The 18948-nt window shown below is 37.7% G+C and overlaps 1 protein-coding gene across 2 annotated transcripts in view; it reads right to left on the bottom strand.

The window, feature by feature from the left end:
• ASMTL (acetylserotonin O-methyltransferase like) overlaps nt 1–18948 on the bottom strand; it is a 365075-nt gene that overhangs the window by 304005 nt on the left and 42122 nt on the right. For both annotated transcript variants that reach the window (XM_053706428.1, XM_053706427.1), the window contains exons 2-3: nt 17878–17999; nt 17312–17443 (exon numbers count right to left, since the gene is read on the bottom strand). In XM_053706428.1, coding sequence (XP_053562403.1) covers nt 17312–17443; nt 17878–17970 — 225 coding nt within the window. In that variant the 5' untranslated portion in view covers nt 17971–17999. The remainder of the gene's footprint in view (nt 1–17311; nt 17444–17877; nt 18000–18948) is intronic.

An 18948-nucleotide genomic window follows, 5' to 3' on the forward strand; every position in this document is an offset into this window, starting at 1 on the left:
TGTCTAAAAATTTATATACCCTCTGTGTGGGAAATTACATAAGCACAGTAAAAAACTTGCTGACAATAGTAGAGTGAAGGAAGGGATACTTTGACTCAGTGACCTCTCACATACAAAATCTTGAAAAAGAAAAATTGACTGTTTGATAGACATATAGTATACATTTAAATATAATCCACTACTAATTCAACAGGGGGAACTAACAGCTATAATAATTTTTTTATTTTTTTCTCTCTTTTTTTTTTTTTTCCCCACTTTGGTTTCCACTCCTTCCTGTCTCGCATCTTCTTCCTAATAATCTTAATAATAAAATCATTTTCACGTCCATAATATAAGCACAACTATCACAAAACAATCACCCCCCTAACACGCTATAATAGATATTAAATTTTCCCTCTATAAGCATCACAATCACACTCAGCACCCATTTTTTTTTCATTTTTTTTTTCTTTTTTTTTCTTCTCACACACACTTATGGTCACTCTGCCATATCACATGAATTGAACCCCCCACTGTGCACATCCACTTTTCACTGGGTTTTTCCCTTTTTTTTTTTTTTTTTTTTTTAACACATGGACAAATTCTTTGCTAGCACCTCTAGGACACCCTCACCAAACATGGCGGCTAGAAATAGAGACAGGAAGACTAAAAATACCCAAGATCCCCCCTCTGAGTCAATTACCACCCAGATGGCAAGTATACCCGAATCCATTAATTTACAAAGCCTAGTTACTAGCATCTCTGAAGCTCTCACGCCTACATTTGACACGTTAAGGGCAGAAATTAAACATGATATATCCCTGTTAACCCAGGAGATAAGACAGTTCTCCAATAGATTACAGGAGGTAGAGCAACGAGTGTCAGACTTGGAGGACCTAACAACAATACATAATTCCAAACTTGAGACTTCTGGGACTAGCTTCCAGGGAATCCATGATAGACTGGAGGATCTGGAAAATCGATCCAGAAGGAATAATATTCGCATAATTGGCCTCCCTGAGGATAAACAATATGATGACTTATGTCATTTTATATCAGACATACTTACTAAAGCGCTAAATATTCCTCCAGCCTATCATCCGATCCTAGTGGAAAGAGCGCACAGAGTGGGTCCTCTCCGTTCAGATAGCAGGGATAAGAGTCGCCCCAGACCTGTTATTGCGAGGTTACTCAATTTCCAGGACAAAAACATGCTATTGCAATCCTATCGCAAAAAACAGCCAGTCCTCATAGACAACGCTAGAATCATGCTTTTCCAAGATTTTTCGGCACACACAGCCTCTAAAAGAAGAGAGCTGGCCCCAATTTGCACAAAGCTTATACAAAATGGATACCGTGCCACTTTAATATATCCATATAAGCTTAGAGTTGAAGCTAATGGTAAATTACATTTATTTGAGGATGCTCAAAAGGCTGCAAATTTTTTTGAAACACTGAACTCACAATCTTAATTAGATGATGATTAGATATCATAAAAATTTCACAAGACCCTGGAATGGGGAATCCCTGGAAACGGGGGAATCTTTGATAACACTTTTAATCTATTTTCTTATGTCATATATATCTATAATTTTTTCTTTATTACTACCCCTTTTTTTTTTTTTTTTTTCTTTCCCTTTCTCTCCCTCGTTCTCTCCGCCCCTTAGGTAGATGACTCAGAAATTAAATAATCTAAAAATAATATCTTGGAATGTGGGAGGCATTTCAACCCCTATTAAACGCAAAGCAATATTGACTCATCTACGTAGATCCCAGGTAGATATTGCCCTCATACAAGAAACGCACTTAAATTTTGAAGAATCTCTAAAATTAAAAACCCAATGGGTTAAAGAAGCTATTATAGCACCAAGCGTTAGGAAAAAGAGAGGTGTGGTTATTTTAATAGGGAAGAAATCTCAAGTAGAAATTTTGAACTCTGAGGCTGATCCGGAAGGAAGATTTGTTATTGTGAAATTTAAGGCAGCCCAATTGACATATACACTTTGTAATATATATGGTCCCAATGTTTCTGACCCAAACTTCTGGAATACTATTCAAACCAAACTTTTATTATTTTCGGAAGGGTACTTAATCCTAGGGGGAGACTTTAACATGTCACCACAAGCACCGATAGATAGGCTCAGGAGGAATCCTAGACAAATAAAACAAAAGAAAGATAATTTAGATACAAAAATTTTTAACAAAATTAAACAAAACTTGGCTCTACGGGATATTTGGAGAGTTCAAAATCCCGAAACACAGGATTATACTTGTCTCTCCAAAGCCCACAAAACTCTCTCCAGGATCGATTTGTTTTTAACGGATGAACGTCTATCTTTGACAAACTTAACTGCAGGCATTATGCCGATCTTTATGTCCGATCATGGGCCTATCTCTCTTATAATTCAACCGGGCCACCCGAAACCCAAATTCTCCCGTTTTTTTTCCCCTATAAGTTAGCAACAGATTTTAAATTTAAGGAGCGGATTAGGAATAAATTTAATGACTATGTAAACCATAACAGTAGTTACGAAGGGCGCCCAGATATATTTTGGGAAGCAGCTAAAGCTGTACTAAGAGGCGAAATTACCACTTATGTTGCTACTTTAACTAAAAAGCTTAAGATGAGAGAAAAAGAAATCAACAATACATTGATTAATTCATATAACCGCTACCTGCTGGAAAAAACCCCATTAAGCTGGGCAAAATATATTCGAGCCAAAAGCACTAGAGACTCCTTCTTCTTGTCCCAGGAAACATACAAAGAACTTAGACTTCAAGCCAAATTGTATAAATTTGGCAACAAATCGGGGAAAACATTAGCTAGATTAGTTAAAAATGAAGGAAGGAAACATGCTATTGAAGTACTTCAATATAAGGGGAAGCAAATCTCAGACCCCAGCGAAATCTCCAACATATTCCTAGAATATTACCAAGATCTATATGCCTGTAAAGGCTATGATGGGGAAAGGGCAGATGATTTTTGGAGCAAAATCACTACACCAACAGTAACAGCGGAAGAGATTGCTTATCTTAATTCCCCTATTCTAAGCGAAGAGATAGAGAAAGAAATTCTCCAACTCTCTTAGAATAAAGCCCCAGGTCCGGATGGACTGCCAAATGAATTTTACAAAATTCTGTCACCAGAAATAACACCTTATCTGAGTAATTTATATAACAAGATTTATGTTGATGGTAACCCGGTCTTAGCATCTTTCTCTGCATCACATACAACTTTGATCCTAAAAGAGGGGAAGGACCCCCGGCATAAAGAGTCATATAGGCCAATTGCTCTACTCAACTCAGATTACAAAATTATGTCTTCCATTCTTGCAACTAGGTTACAACCCATCCTAGCAAAAGTAATACATACAGATCAAGCTGGCTTTTTAAATGGACGCAATTTGGCGGCAAAAATCAGAGAACTACTTGTAACAATGGATTACATACAGAACCACCCCCTCTCTGTTGCGCGGGAAGAGGGCCTCCCTGACTTAGCAATCTTGTCAATTGATGCCGAGAAAGCCTTTGACTCTGTAATCTCTAATCATACTCTGACAGCTCTAACAAAGTTTGGGATAGTTGGTAATCTTCATAGGTTCATAGGAAACTTACAGGCTCAATCCCAAACAAGGTTGATAATAAATGACACTCTTTCATCCCCAATTAGGCTGGAAAAGGAACACGTCAGGGCTGCCCTCTTTCCCCGCTTCTTTTCGACATAGCTATTGAACCGTTGGCTATCATGATCAGGGATTCTCTAGAGGGCATAAGGATCCGAGATTATCAGATAAAAATTGGTCTTTATGCTGATGACTTATTAATTTATATATCCAACACTAATTTAAATATCCCAAAACTTCTTCAAATAACTGACCATTTTGGCTCCTTCTCCGGGTATAAGGTAAACAAATCAAAGTCTGAAATCCTCTGGTTGAGGAAAAACAATAGCTCCATCTTAGATATCCCATTTAGAGTAGTCACGGATTCCTTTAAATATCTAGGGATTCATATTCCACTTAACTTACGGGACCTATATAAATTTAATATATCACCTATACTAATCTCTATCAAGGATAAACTTAAGTCTTGGCAGAACTTGCCTTTATCAGTCTCGGGTCGGGTAGAACTATTTAAAATGATCCTCCTCCCTAAACTTCTATACATTCTTCAAAATGTACCACTGCTCTTGTTAGAAAAGGACATCCGCTTTACTAATGCTGCACTCACTCAATTTATTTGGCAGGGTAAGAGATCTAAAATATCCCTTGCTAAGCTTAGTATACCCAAAGAGTCTGGAGGCTTAGCACTACCGAATATTAAATTCTACAATCTTAGTTTTCTGGCACGCACAGTAGCTGACTGGACACATACAAAAAACTATATCCTAAACAATGAGTTAGAATTAAATATTTGTAAACCTTATCTTCCAGTGGCTATGATCCACTCTCTGACACGGGAATTGCCCGCAATGATTAAAGGGCTGAATACAATATATACCCCGATTAAGGCTTGGGGCAAATTAACTAAATCTCTTACAATATCCAGAAGTGTTTCGAAACATCTCCCCATAATAGGGAACCCACAATTTCAAGCTGGTATTAACTCAATAATCTTTAACAGGTGGCATAATGCTGGACTCAACAAAATAATCTACTTATTAGACCAAGATAGGAAATGCATCAAATCCTTTGAGGAACTTAAAACAGAATTTAATCTTCCTAACAGAGATTTCTTTTCCTTCTTGCAAATAAGACATTTCACTGCAGAACTAATCAAACAGCAAGGATACCGTTGGACGCTAGGTAAATTGGAAAACTGGTTAAATTTGACAAAAAATGGCCATATGTCTATTACCCCATGCTACAATATACTTAATACAAGTAGAAGTACTACTTTACTAGACACCATGGCATCAAAATGGTGTTCATTAATACCCCAGACCGTTATTGACTCAAAAACCATCCAACTATCAATAAGTAAAGTAACTGCCGCTACGATATCTGCCACCTGGCGGGAGGCCCATACTAGGCTCCTTCACAGGACATACTTTACCCCAGAGAAAGGCTTTAGAATACACAACCAGCAGTTTAATAAGTGTCCTAAATGCTCCCTTCAGGCGGCAGACCTGACCCATATGTTTTGGTTTTGCCCCAAGATTAGAAGATTCTGGAATAGATTAGAATACTGGTTAAGGACCATATTAAAAACTAATATACCTCCTCTATCACTATATCAAATCATTTTTTGCTTAAAGATGGAAAACTCTCATCATGATTATGATAAAATAATAATTCTTTCCATCCTAACCACTAGGTACCTGATTTGCAAAAAGTGGAAAACAAGAGCACTTTCAACAATTCCCGAAATTAGGAATTATTTAAAAAAACAATGTATATTAGAGCAAAAAAACACAGATATTGATAAGGAATCAGACATAAGGAAGTTCTTTAGTAAATGGGCATTATTTATAAAATCACTCCAGGAAAGTGAAATTGACTATTTAATTTTTCCCTTTAAACATTCTGAGATAGTTCTCCTGGGGGTATGGTAGATGGGGAGATTGAGGAGAGGAAGGGAAATCAGTCCAATTGGGTTTTTCTTCCCTTTTTTTTTTTTTTTTCTTCCCTTTTTTGTTGTTATTGGAACAGATTGATCGGAGTATGCAAATTATAAATACTCATCAATGTTTTGTTATGGGTGACAAGGAAAGATAGCTAGCCCTGCGGGGCGCAAATATACCATCGGCAGGGGGGGGGAGGGAAAAAAAAAAATTTGAAAAACTCTAAGACATTATCAGAGACAAATGAAGTAGATATTGCTTATCTTATTGAATAATGTTAAACACAATTTTTGATTGACATGCTAAGCAGAATTAGCATATTATTGTATAAATTATGCAAGGCCATTAAGCCTTAAAGTGTGTTAGTATATCTTTATCTCTTGCAACTTTTTGTTCTAAATAACAAATGCAATATGTAATATCTCTGTTTTTCCTTGGTTTATAAATAAAAGATATTAAAAAAAAAATTGCAAACTCTGAATAACAAATGTTTATATTGGACTTTACTGTCCCTTTAATATTGAGCACAGAAAGAAAGTCCTACGTATCAGCTCCTTGTGATGGAAACTACAGATATCATCATTGGAGGCTCCCAGCATCCCAGGGAGCTGCAGAAGGTGTGGGCCTGAGAAGGTAATGAAAGGTTCTGCCGATTGTGTTCCTATAAGTGGTTCACTTACTGTTTTTTATCTGCTGTCTTGGTGAGTGAGCAATCAAACCACGGTAATAGATTTGTGTCTTACAGTATATTGCCATGTATAGTTGTCTATTTTCTTTCTAAGACTTTGCATAGAAACGTGGGAGGCACCAACCTATTCTATCAAAAAATGTAACACAAGGACATCCAGATCACTACATCCAGGCCTCAACTCTTTTAGATCAGGAGTCACTTACCCCTTTGCACCTATTTTATGGTGCTAGAATTCTTCATTAAGCTCAGCACACAGCAAGAGACACCTGGTATAAAAGTGATTGCTATTGCTATCACCCCTTATTTGAAAAAGTACAATCCCCTTTTATGGGAGGGGTATTGTGTGTGTTGTATGTTGTCTTTAGGGAATAGGGGCTCATTTGAAGCAACTGATCCCCCATGCATTAAATACATTAGGTAGGTGATTGCCATTTTTATGAAATCCAAATATTAAACATTGCACTCCCCCTTCCGCTAAAGAGCAAACAACTTGACTGTTTTGGTCATTTTATATAAAAATCTTGAGATAAGGTGGTGCAATTATTTTTCAAACTTTATGAAATATGTGAGCAAAGTGATAAAGTTTTAAATTTCCATTAACATCAGTCTTTTGTGCATAGATCTATTTGTGCAGCTATATCTAACCATTAGCATCATTAGATTTATTAAACACACATTTATCAATAGGTTATCTACATAATGTATGCATATGTGTGTGTATATATATATATATATATATATATATATATATATATATATATATATATATATATATATATATATATATATATATATATATATATATAATTTGGAAGTAGCTTGAGACAGTGTCCGTACTCATATTTTGTGCACACGTGATCAGACCCTTGATTTTTCTGAGATAAGAGATGTATACACTTTGGAATTTTTAGAACAGGGTAGTGAAAAAATCCAATGTACCATTAATTTGCATGTCGGCTTTAGACCCAAGTCATTTTTTTACCCAGTCCAGTCCAGAGGTGACATACTGACCAATTTTCAAAGAAGGGTTGAAGCAGATCTTGTTGATTTGTCTAAACAACAAACGAAGGGATATCCCAATTTGACCAGGGAGGAGAAGTTAGCCTTAGACTCATTGAGAAAGAATCAAGATCTTATCATAAAAGCAGCCGACAATGGAGGCAGTGTCGTGGTTTGGGACATTCAGTCATACAAAAATTAAGTCTTTAGACAGATTAACAACAGAGATAACTATAAACCACTGCCTGCAAACCCCACATGTAGGTTTCAGACCGAGTTAGCCTCTTTGCTGGACGATGGATTGTACCTGGGCCATTTTGACCGAAAGACATTTGATATTCTGATGGTTAAAAATTCATTTCACGTATTACCAAAGGTCCATAAATCCCTTGGGACAGTAAAGGGAAGACCCATAGTCTCTGGCATAGGTTCTCTGTGTGAGCCACTCTCAAAGTGGCTCGATAGTATTCTTCAGCCATTAGTGTTGAATTTGAACTGTTACCTCAGAGACACTAAGCACCTTTTGCAAAAAATACAAAACATAATTTGGGATACTGACTATGGTTGGCTCACAGTGGATGGGGTATCCCTCTATTCGTCCATACTACATGATATGAGAATAGAGGCGATAAAATAATTTTTACTTACTAAGACCAACTATACAGTTGAATTTGTTGAATATTTGCTACTTGTAACATGCTTCCTCCTGACACACAATTAGAGCTGCAACAACAAATAATTGATTATGAAAATACTTGTCAAGGAATCTCATAATCGATTAGTTGGTTTGCAATTAGTTGGTCTGTGCACAGCACCAGCTGCTTTACTCCAATGAGCTCCTGTACATGGTATTTTGTTTTATGGTTATGCCCTTAACCTAAAGGACATCTACATTTTACTTTTCACTTTTTCAGGACAGTATAAGTTTCTTTTTAAGTTTACAACTACTCCTGTCTTATCTGCAACCCAGAAATAATAGGAGTCATCATTTGGATTGTTTATATTAAATCAGGTGATTTGGGACTATGCTTTGTATAATATAGTGCCAAGCTTATTATTTACACCAAGCACTAGATTGATGGCATTTGTTATATGAATTGATGCCACGATTACCTGTTTGCACAATTTTTAGCGCATCACTTGCTATTGCTGATTATATATACTCTATAGATAAACGCGTAAGGCTGTGTCCTGTTACTGATATATTGGGGCCAATTTATCAATGTCTGTCCGACATGATACACTGTAGCGTTTCATGTCCGATAGACATCGCTGAATGCCGACAGCATACGCTGTCAGCATTTAACATTGCAGAAGCAGCTCACCAGAACTGTTTGTGCAATGCTGCCCCTTGCAGATTTGCGCCCAATCGGCTGCTAGCAGGGGGTGCCAATTAGCCCGATCGTATAGGATCAGGCGGATTGCAGACCGCAGCCTCAGAGGCAGCGGACCAGTTATGGAGCAGTGGTCTTAAGACCGCTGCTTCATAACTGCTGTTTCCAGCGAGCCAATTTTAATTCATTGGAATATGTACCAAATTAAACCTCTGTAAGTTTATATCTGGTATTTTAAGAGTGGACTAGATATTTGTCCCCTAACATTATAGCTGGTTGTTTACCATTGCATATAGATATTCACAATATTTTTATGTCAGAATGAAGTCCAGGCTTACTTTGTTAAGAGGCCCCTTGCATCGGTGGAGAGCTAACAAAGATAAATAGCCCCCCTTTGTAAAATTGGCAAAACCCTACTTATGCATCTCAGGCACCTCAACACCATCTGAGCGCCTCTACTCTGCTGCAGGCAAAATAGCTTGCAAAAAAAGTATACCAGCCTCAGCCAGGAGCATGTGGACATGTTAACATTTCTGAATTTCAATGCAAAGTTTCTGTAAGAGTGAATAACAGAATGTTATAAACAGTGGTAGTCTACCTCTTACTAGTTCTCTTTTCAAACAGTTTGTGGATTTGTTTTGCTCAATTATAAAAATTTGTTTTGCTCCTTAAAAAAACTGGACCAACAGTCCTGTTAATGTAAAGTTGTAAAGTTTTAGTCTGAAGTTTATATTTATAACACTCAGTATGTGGATTTTATTTTAAATATAGGAAAAAAATATTTATTTTTATCCGATTAATCGAAAAAATAATCGTCCGATTAATTGATTATGAAAATAATCGTTAGTTGCAGCCCTACACACAATTATTTTTCTTTTGACAATTGGTATTTGCAAACCCGTGGCACAGCCATGGGTGCCAAATTCACTCCTTTTGCGAATCTGGTAATGGGGTGGTGGGAGACCACTCATATTTATGACAATGCTAATTGACATCATAGCCACGCCCCAAACAGAGAAGCGTGGTTTGGAGTAACCAGATGATGGAATAGTAATACAATGTTGCAGAGGCGGTGAACAAGTAACCAGTTTATTCTAAAAAATTTCAAGTGCACACGATGATACTTAAGGATCCCGTGAGCAGTGTCCAACTTTTCAGGTTGACGGCAGGAGCTTCAGATGCATGAAACGCCTCATTGTCTAAATTGCCAATTGCTCTAGGTGGATCAGTGGAAGCCGGGTCACACTGTATTGGGACATATTTGATGTGTCTATGGTCCGGTGAGTAATTGCAGCAGGATGATCGTTGAGCTAGTCCGGTGAACTGGTACCAATTGTTAAACATTTCTCTGGTAGGACTGTTGATCCTTAGCTTGTCCTGCTCTATATATATACATATACACACATACACATATACGAATATATACATACAAATGTATGGCTTTCTAGGGTAGCAATTCTGATTAACAACTACACTTAGGTATACACACTTTTTTCCCTCAAATAACTTTCTCTCTTGTTAATAGAAACATACTAAATGGACATGGAACATACTAAAAAGTCTTTACACAGATCACTAAATGAACAGTATCCCTATGATTGCCATACAGGTATACAACCAGAGGCGTAAGTTTAGAGGCATAGTGCACCAGAAAGACTAGTGTGTGTGTATGTATACATATTAGTTTAAGGGTGTGCACACTTATGCAACCATATTTTATTTTTATATATTTTTTTCCCTCTACCTAAAAGATTTTAGTTTGTTTTTCAATTGAGTTGTACAGTTTATAGATCAAATTAAAGGTGGAAAAAGTTTTTTTTACATCACAGAAACCTGACAGGGGTGTGTAGACTTTTTATATCATATATATATATATATATATATATATATATATATATATATATATATATATATATATATATATATGAATGAGAGGAAGAAAGGGGGGTCACCAGCGCTAAAACTACAATAGGAGTGTTAACTTGTATGTTATTGATTGTATATAGAAAATGTATCAAAGGTTGAAGATGTGATGGTTTATTCTTCTAAAATGTCTACACTCACTTGGTTAGTAGGGAGTACAACAAATCTAATATATATAAATAAAATAAAATAAAGGAACTGAGCGTGCGGCCTACAATGTGAGTCAGTGTACCCGTGTCACTGAATTAAATGTAAGTCGAAAGAGGAATATCTCAATAGTGAAAAGGCGCACTGCTATACAATTTTGAATATTACAATAATAATAATATGCTGTATGGTTTGTACATAAAAACAAAGTTCAAAACCAATGTGGTGGTACAGGTTAGTTCTTTCCCAGCAAAATTCTGGTATAGGGTAAGTGATAGCGCTTACCAGAGCCAACCTCAATCCTATGAGGTAAGTGATCAGCAATGGGGTATAGATGGTCCCTTGGAAACTGTATGCTCCCTTGACAATCTCTTGGTATCTGTATATCCTTAGAAATGGAAATCCTGGACTCTCTTATAAAGGCAGGAATGATCCTTTGGTTCTCTCTATGGTATTTGTTGAAGTACTGCGGTTTCTGGAGGAACTTGTTGATGAAATGGTAATCTTGGACTCTCTATAGGTTTGGGTTTTTTATCCCAATTGGTTTGTGGTTCCCAAAAAGAGGGACCATCTATACCCCATTGCTGATCACTTACCTCATAGGATTGAGGTTGGCTCTGGTAAGCGCTATCACTTACCCTATACCAGAATTTTGCTGGGAAAGAACTAACCTGTACCACCACATTGGTTTTGAACTTTGTTTTTATGTACAAACCATACAGCATATTATTATTATTGTAATATTCAAAATTGTATAGCAGTGCGCCTTTTCACTATTGAGATATTCCTCTTTCGACTTATATATATATATATATATTTTCTTTTATTTTTTTTATTATTATTTTCAAATGTTTAATGCTAAATTAAATACGCAGCTGCAGCTGCATTTTTTTCTGTTATCTTGCTAAATTACAGAAAAATGAAAATGTATGCTTGCCTGATAAATTTATTTCTTCTTTGACACGATGAGTCCACGGATCATCTTAATTACTAATGGGATATTATGGTCAGCAGGAGGAGGAAAAGGGGACGACAGCAGAGCTGTTAAATAGCTCCTCCCTTCCCTCCCACTCGTCATTCGACCGAAGTTAGGAAGAGAAAGGAAAAGCCTAGGTGCAGAGGTGTCTGAAGTTTACAATAACCCACAACCTGGCTTACAAGAACAGGGCGGGCCGTGGACTCATTGTGTCAAAAAATAAATAAATTTTTCAGGTAAGTATAAATTTTCTTTTCTTTTTTAAGACACAATGAGTCCACGGATCATCTTAATTACTAATGGGATTCAATACCCAAGATAGAGTACACAGATGATACGGGAGGGACAAGACAGGGAATCTAAACGGAAGACACCACTGCTTGAAGAACCTTTCTCCCAAAAAGCGGCCTCAACCGAGGCAAAAGTGTCAAATTTGTAAAACTCTGAAAAACAGTGAAGAGAGGACCAAGTTGCAGCCTTGCAAATCTGTTCCACAGAAGCTTCATTTTTGAACACCCATGAGGAAGCAAAAGCCCTTGTGGAAAGAGCTGTAATTCTCCCGGGAGGCTGCTGTCCAGCAGTCTCATATGCAAAACATATGATACTCTTCAGCCAAAAAGAAAGAGAAGTAGCCGTAACTTTCTGTCCTTTGTGTTTTCTGGAGAAAACCACAAACAAAGAAGAAGACTGACGATAGTCCTTAGTCGCTTGCAGGTAAAACTTTAAAGCACGGACCACGTCCAAATTGTGCAGAAGTCTTTCCTTCTGAAAAGAAGGATTAGGACACAAGAACAGAACAACAATCTCCTGAGTATTGTACCGATCAGAAACAACCTTAGGAAGAAATCCTAATTTAGTATGTAAAACTACCTTATCTGAATGGAAAATAAGATAAGGAGACTCGTACTGTAATGCCGAGAGCTCTGACACTCTCCATTAAATGAACAGTACACGTGGGTAGATTTGAACTCTCAACCTTCTACCTCTCAACTAGGTGTGCTAGCCACTAGGCTACACCAGAGAGAAACCAGAAATAAAATTTTCCCAGATAACAACTTAATATCTAAGGAATGCATAGGCTGAAAAGGAGCCTCTTGAAGAACTATGAGAACTAAATTCAGACTCCATGGAAGAGTAACTGGTTTGTACACAGGCCTGATCCCAACCAAGGCCTGACAAAATGATTGTACGTCTGAGACATCTGCCAGATGTCTGTGTAACAAAATAAATAACGACAGAGATGTGACCCTTTAGGGAACGTGACGATAAACCTTTCTCCAAACCTTATTGGAGAAAAGACAAAATTCTAGGAATCCTAACTCTACACCATGAGTAGCCCATGGATTCACACCAATAGAGATATTTACGTCATATCTTATGATAAATTTTTCTAGAGACAGACCTACGAGCCTGAATCATGGTCTCAATGACCAAGTCAGAAAACCCGCTTGGATAATATTAAGCATTCAATTTCCAAGCAGTCAGTTTCAGAGAAACCAGAATTGGGTGAAGGAGGGGCCCTTGAATTAGAAGGTCCATCCACAACGGACGTCCCCAAGATGGCAGAGATGATATATCCACCAGGTCTGCGTACCAAATCCAGTGAGGCGAAGCCGGTACTATGAGGATCACCGATGCCCTCTCCTGCTTGATTCAAGCAATGACTCGAGAAGGAAAAACAAACTGATGAAAAAGCTGGAGAACACTTCCGGATGGAGTTCCCACTCCCCCGGATGAAAAGTCTGCCTGCTTCAGAAAATCCACCTCCCAGAAGACCCCCCTGGGATGTGGATTGCCGACAGGCCGCAAGAATGGGCCTCCGCCCACTGAAATATTTTGGATACCTCCATCATTGCTAAGGAACTCCTCGTTCCTCCTTGATGATTGATGTAAGCCACTGACGTTATTTTGTTTGACTGGAACCTGATAAACTGGACCTAGGTTAACTGAGGCCAGGTCAGAAAAACCTTGTAGATCACTCTCAGCTCCAGCATGTCTATAGGAAGAACAGACTCTGACTGAGTCCAAACCCTCTGAGCCCTTAGGGAGCCCCAGATTGATCTCCACCCTAGAAGGCTGGCGTTTGTTGTCACAATCATCCAAGATGGTCTGCGAAAGCAGGTTCCCAGGGAGAGATGATCCAGAGACAACCACCATTGAGGAGGATCCCTTGTCTCCTGCTCCAGCAATATTTAAGGAGACAAATCTGAATGATCTTCGATCCATTGCCTGAGTATGCTTAACTGCAGAGGTCTGAGATGGAACCGAGCAAATGGGATGATGTCCATTGCCGCCACCATCAGCCCGATTACCTCCATGAACTGAGCCACTGACAGCTGAAAAGTGGACTGAATGATTAGACAAATAATGATGATCTCAGAAAAATCTTCATTGACATGGAATCTACTATGGTTCTCAAGAAAGTTACCCTTGAGCTTGGCACTAAGGAACTCCATCCAAATTAACCTTCCACCTGTGAGATTGCGGGAAGGATAACCCCACGTCTGAGTGAAATCTTTTAAAAACTCTAAGAGCTGTGACAAGACCGAAAGGAAGAGCCACAAACTGGAAGCGTTTGTCCAAAAAGGCAAACCTTAGAACTTGAGAAGATTCTTGTGAATGGCACATGAGGGCATGAGTCCTTTAAATCCACTGTAGTCATAAATTGACCCCATTGGATCAAGGGAAGAATGGAACGAATAGTTTTCATCTTGAAGGACGGTACACTAAGAAGTTGGTTTAGACTCTTGAGATCTAAAAAGTGGCCTGAAGGTTCCCTCTTTTTGGGAACCACAAACCAATTGGGATAAAAAACCCAAACCTGTACCTGTATTGGAACTGGAATAATCACTCCCAGATCTCCTACGCAGTGTAAGAACGCCTCTCCTTTTGTCTGATCTGCAGATAATCCTGAAAGCAGAAACCTGCCTCTGGGAGAAAAACTTTTGAACTCTAATTTGTATCCCTGGGACACTATTTTCTATTGCTCAGGGATCCTTGAACCCAAGTCTAAGAAGGAAAGTCTGCCCCCTACAAGATCCGATCCCAGATCGGGGGCATGTCCTTCATGCTGTCTTTGAATCAACAGCAGACTAATTATTTATTTTTTTAGATTTTTTTTTTTTTTTTAATTTCAAAAGAGATTATTTCTGTCAAGCCAGGTCCCAACAAGGTCTTCTCCTTGTAAGGAATCGCTAAAAGCTTAGACTTAGAGCATACATCCGTAGAGTAAGGTTCTAACTATAAGGCTCTGTGAGCTGGAACAGAGACCACTGAAACCTATGCTCCCAGTTTGAAAACTTGAAGGAAGAATTTGAAATAATGGAATTAGCCAATCTGAAAGCTTTTATCCTATCCTGGATTTTATCCAGGTGAGATTCTGATTTAATAGTATCAGACAACGTATCAAACCCATATACCGTCGCATTAGTGACAATAGCAAAGTACACAGCTGGCTGCCATTGTAAACCCTGGTGTACATCCATTTTCTAATTATTGTTCATAGGACCTGTGAAAAAACCCAACTATCCTCCAGGGGTATAGTAGTTCTTTTTAGAAACTACTCCTTCCACCCTAGGGAATTTTTTCCCAGCCTCCTTAGCTGAGTCGGATATGGGAAACAGCTTTCCAAATATAGGGAATGCAGTCTCTTCCATTCCTTATAACTTACTGGACGCACTAGGATAGAGCATCCCAATAGTGTCGGAGTCTCCCAGGGTAGTTAAAACCTCCTAAAGTAGCAAATGGAGATGTTCAAGCTAGAAAAACAACCTCAGTATCAAATAAAATATTATTCATCTAAGTCTGAGAAATCGCTCTCAGATAATCCCGAAGTATCTTCCTCTTTCAGGTAACAGGGAAGAGCCATTCGGAATAGCAACTACTGAATCAATCACCCTAAATGATTGAAAATAATTCCTCTAGTAATGTTTTCTACCACGTGGGAAAAACATAATGCATGAAATGCAGAGTAACTCCAAATGGAGTGTGAGAGGAAGAGCAGGGCACTGCATGTGAGCCATAAAATTTTGTGGGACTATAGGAGAAAATTGTGGCATAGATTGACCATTGTCAACAGACTCCTAAACAGCAAAAGCCTTTTTTACTAAAAATTGACACACAAAAAAAAATAAAAAAAAATATGTTACTGTCTCTTTAAATTTTAAAAAGTAACCTTATTCTTTGTGTGCTCTTGTACCATCCTAAGACACAAAGGATGAATTAAACAAATAAACAACTGAAATTCTTTTAATAAAATTAACAGATAAAAAAAACGTTACCGTCTCTTTAAATTTTAAACTGTAACTTTTTCTTTTTGCGTGCAGGAATGAGTTAGATTAGCAAGCAAATATTGTAGCACCTACTTACACCTCAGATATTGTGCTGAGGTGCCCATCTGTCCATCAGTACCCAAAATTTAAATGCCATAAGACTCATTTAACACTTCAGTTTAATGACAGAAAAATGCATTTTAAATTGTTTATTTCCTATGAAATTTTAAACTGTTTATTTTCATGGATAAACGATAAAATAATATACATAAGCAAGTCTGAAACGCTGTACTTTTCATAGCTCTGACTGGACCCGCATTGAGAAGTAAAACACTAAAGGCTGTGTTAGATGCTCTGCCTTCAGATATCGTAATGGAGGTGGAGAGCGCAAACCAACACACCCTTAACGTAGCTCCGCCCCTCGTGGGCATGATAACACTCCATTTCCCGGGCACCATTATGACTGTGACTTGATATAGAGGAATTGCAGCCCAAAAACGGCGCCAAAAGTAACTCCGCCCATCATGGGCGTATCTAACAATCTCCCGGTCGCCATTAATATACATAGATAGGCCAGCGGGAGCTAGTTAAATTTGTACACTCTGTTAGAAATTGGGGACGATTGTGCTACCGCATGTTAGGTAGCTCTATAGCCCAAAAGAGTGACCCAAACACCATCTCCTGAGTCCTTATCACTTTGTCCCAAGTGATTGAGGCCCCAGAGTACAGTCACATTTAATCTCCTTAGTCCTCAGTGCCTGCTAAAAATGTGCTGTTGCAGGATCCCCTCCTTTTATATCACTAGGAGGAATGTCCTAATAAAGGAGTAATGTCTCAATCAAGTGCTCCACTTCCTCTGAGATCTTCCCAGACCCAGAATAAAAAGTTAGCACTTACCTTTAAAATCTGCCCGACAGCAGGACAGCTCAGCAGGTTTGCGAGGTCCTCTCCCTCACATAGCCCTGTGGAAAAAGGATAAAGCCTGAGTAATCTTGCTTAGGCTATCAGGATTAGGGCAGCATAAATATATGGGAGGCGCAGTGAGAATTGTGTCCCACAAGTTCCCATTGCTCTAAAGCCACCAAAGCCCTACTGAAGAGGCTGATATGGACTATGGCTACACCCTAGAACAAAACAGCACAATCTTGCACTACTTTAAAAATAATAAACTCTTGATTGAAGAATCTTTTCTAACACCTCACTTTACCTCTTCCTATCACTAACGTAGGCAAACAGAATGACTGGAGTGGGAGGGAAGGGAGGAGCTATTTAACAGCTCTGCTATGGTGCTCTTTGCCACCTCCTGCTGACCAGTAGGTGAATATCCCATTAGTAATTAAGATGATCCGTGAACTCATCGTGTCTTAAAAAAGACATAATGCTATGCACTTAACACAAACCATTAACAATTCTGGCAGTTGTACATACCACATGCATTCTCCTTGCCACTTCAAGGGCTTTTTGTTTAGCAGTTTCCACGGCATAATCATGGGGAGCTGAGAACATTGTTTTATCAAGGGTTTCTTTGAACCAAGATGGAACTACCTCAAACCGAAGCCCCTGAAATCATAAAGCATATAAAAAAATCAAAATAAATCAAACTTTAAAATCTAGTCACAATGCTGTAGTAGTTGTGTGATATTCACTTTCAGAAGATGAATTACAATAACAAACTAGATTCAAATATATAAAATAATTTAAAAAAAAAAAATCTACATTATATTATGAACAGCTATGTTCAGTATGGTACATTATTTTTGTCCTTATAAGACTACTAATAAAAAGCTAAAATAATCCAAATAAATACGTTAATAATAATACATTAATTTTAATAATCTTGAAGACCGGTAAAATATAGATTTTTTTTTTGTGGTGCTAGAATATTGGATATCGTAAAAATATCTGCTATAAAATGATACTAATGTTTAAATTTGAAATGTCACAAAAGTAACATTCAGCACAAAGAACTGCATATTACATACAGAAATACTAACCACATTTGAAAGAATATCTTGTCTTCGTGGAGATGCACTTGCCAGCACTACTCGTTTCCCGGCCAACTTAGAAATGACTGGATTCAGCAACATGTTTCTTCAGAAAATGTTTCCTTAAACCCCTAGGCACAAAAATAAAAAAATAAATTGTACCCATTTTCCCCAGTTATTGCACCAAAAAAATAAGCATAATAAAGGCTCAAGTGAACAACATAGGTACACTAAAATGGTGCCCACAAATAGGGGAAATGAGGGTAGATATGTCCCCCGAGATGGGAGTCTGAATGTGGAAATGGATAATAAATAAGTACAGTTACTCCACTGTAAGATTGTGTACCCTTCTCCAAAAATAAAGATCACATGGCCAGGTTTGTATCACAGTCAGTGTAAATCTGCCCATTTAAAAAAAAAAAAAAACATAATTTATGTAAGAACTTACCTGATAAATTCATTTCTTTCACATTGGCAAGAGTCCATGAGCTAGTGACGTATGGGATATACAATCCTCCAAGGAGGGGCAAAGTTTCCCAAACCTCAAAATGTCTATAAACTACACCGCTCACCACACCCACAATTCAATTTAACGAATATCCAAGTAGTGGGGTGAAAAAATAGGGAGTAAAAAAAGCATACAAAAAGAGGAACTGGAAATAAAATTGTGTTTTTTATACAAAAATCATAACAACCATAAAAAAAGGGTGGGCCTCATGGACTCTTGCCAATATGAAATAAATTACTTTATCAGGTAAGTTCTTACATAAATTAGGTTTTCTTTCATGTAATTGGCAAGAGTCCATGAGCTAATGACGTATGGGATAGAAATATCTAAGATGTGGATTACCACAGAAGAGTCACTAGAAAGGGAGGGATGAAATAAAAACAGCTATTTCCGCTGAAAAAAATAAATCCACAAAAAATAAGTCTTATAAATTTCACAAAAATTTCAAGAAAAAAAAAACTTAAATTATAAGCAGAAGAATCAAACTGAGACAACTGCCTGAAGAACCTTTTTACCAAAGACTGATTCAGAAAAAGCAAATACATCAAAATGGCAACATTTAGTAAATGTAT

The sequence above is a fragment of the Bombina bombina genome, chromosome 3 (genome assembly GCF_027579735.1).
Source record: "Bombina bombina isolate aBomBom1 chromosome 3, aBomBom1.pri, whole genome shotgun sequence".
In the NCBI taxonomy this organism is placed as follows: domain Eukaryota; kingdom Metazoa; phylum Chordata; class Amphibia; order Anura; family Bombinatoridae; genus Bombina; species Bombina bombina.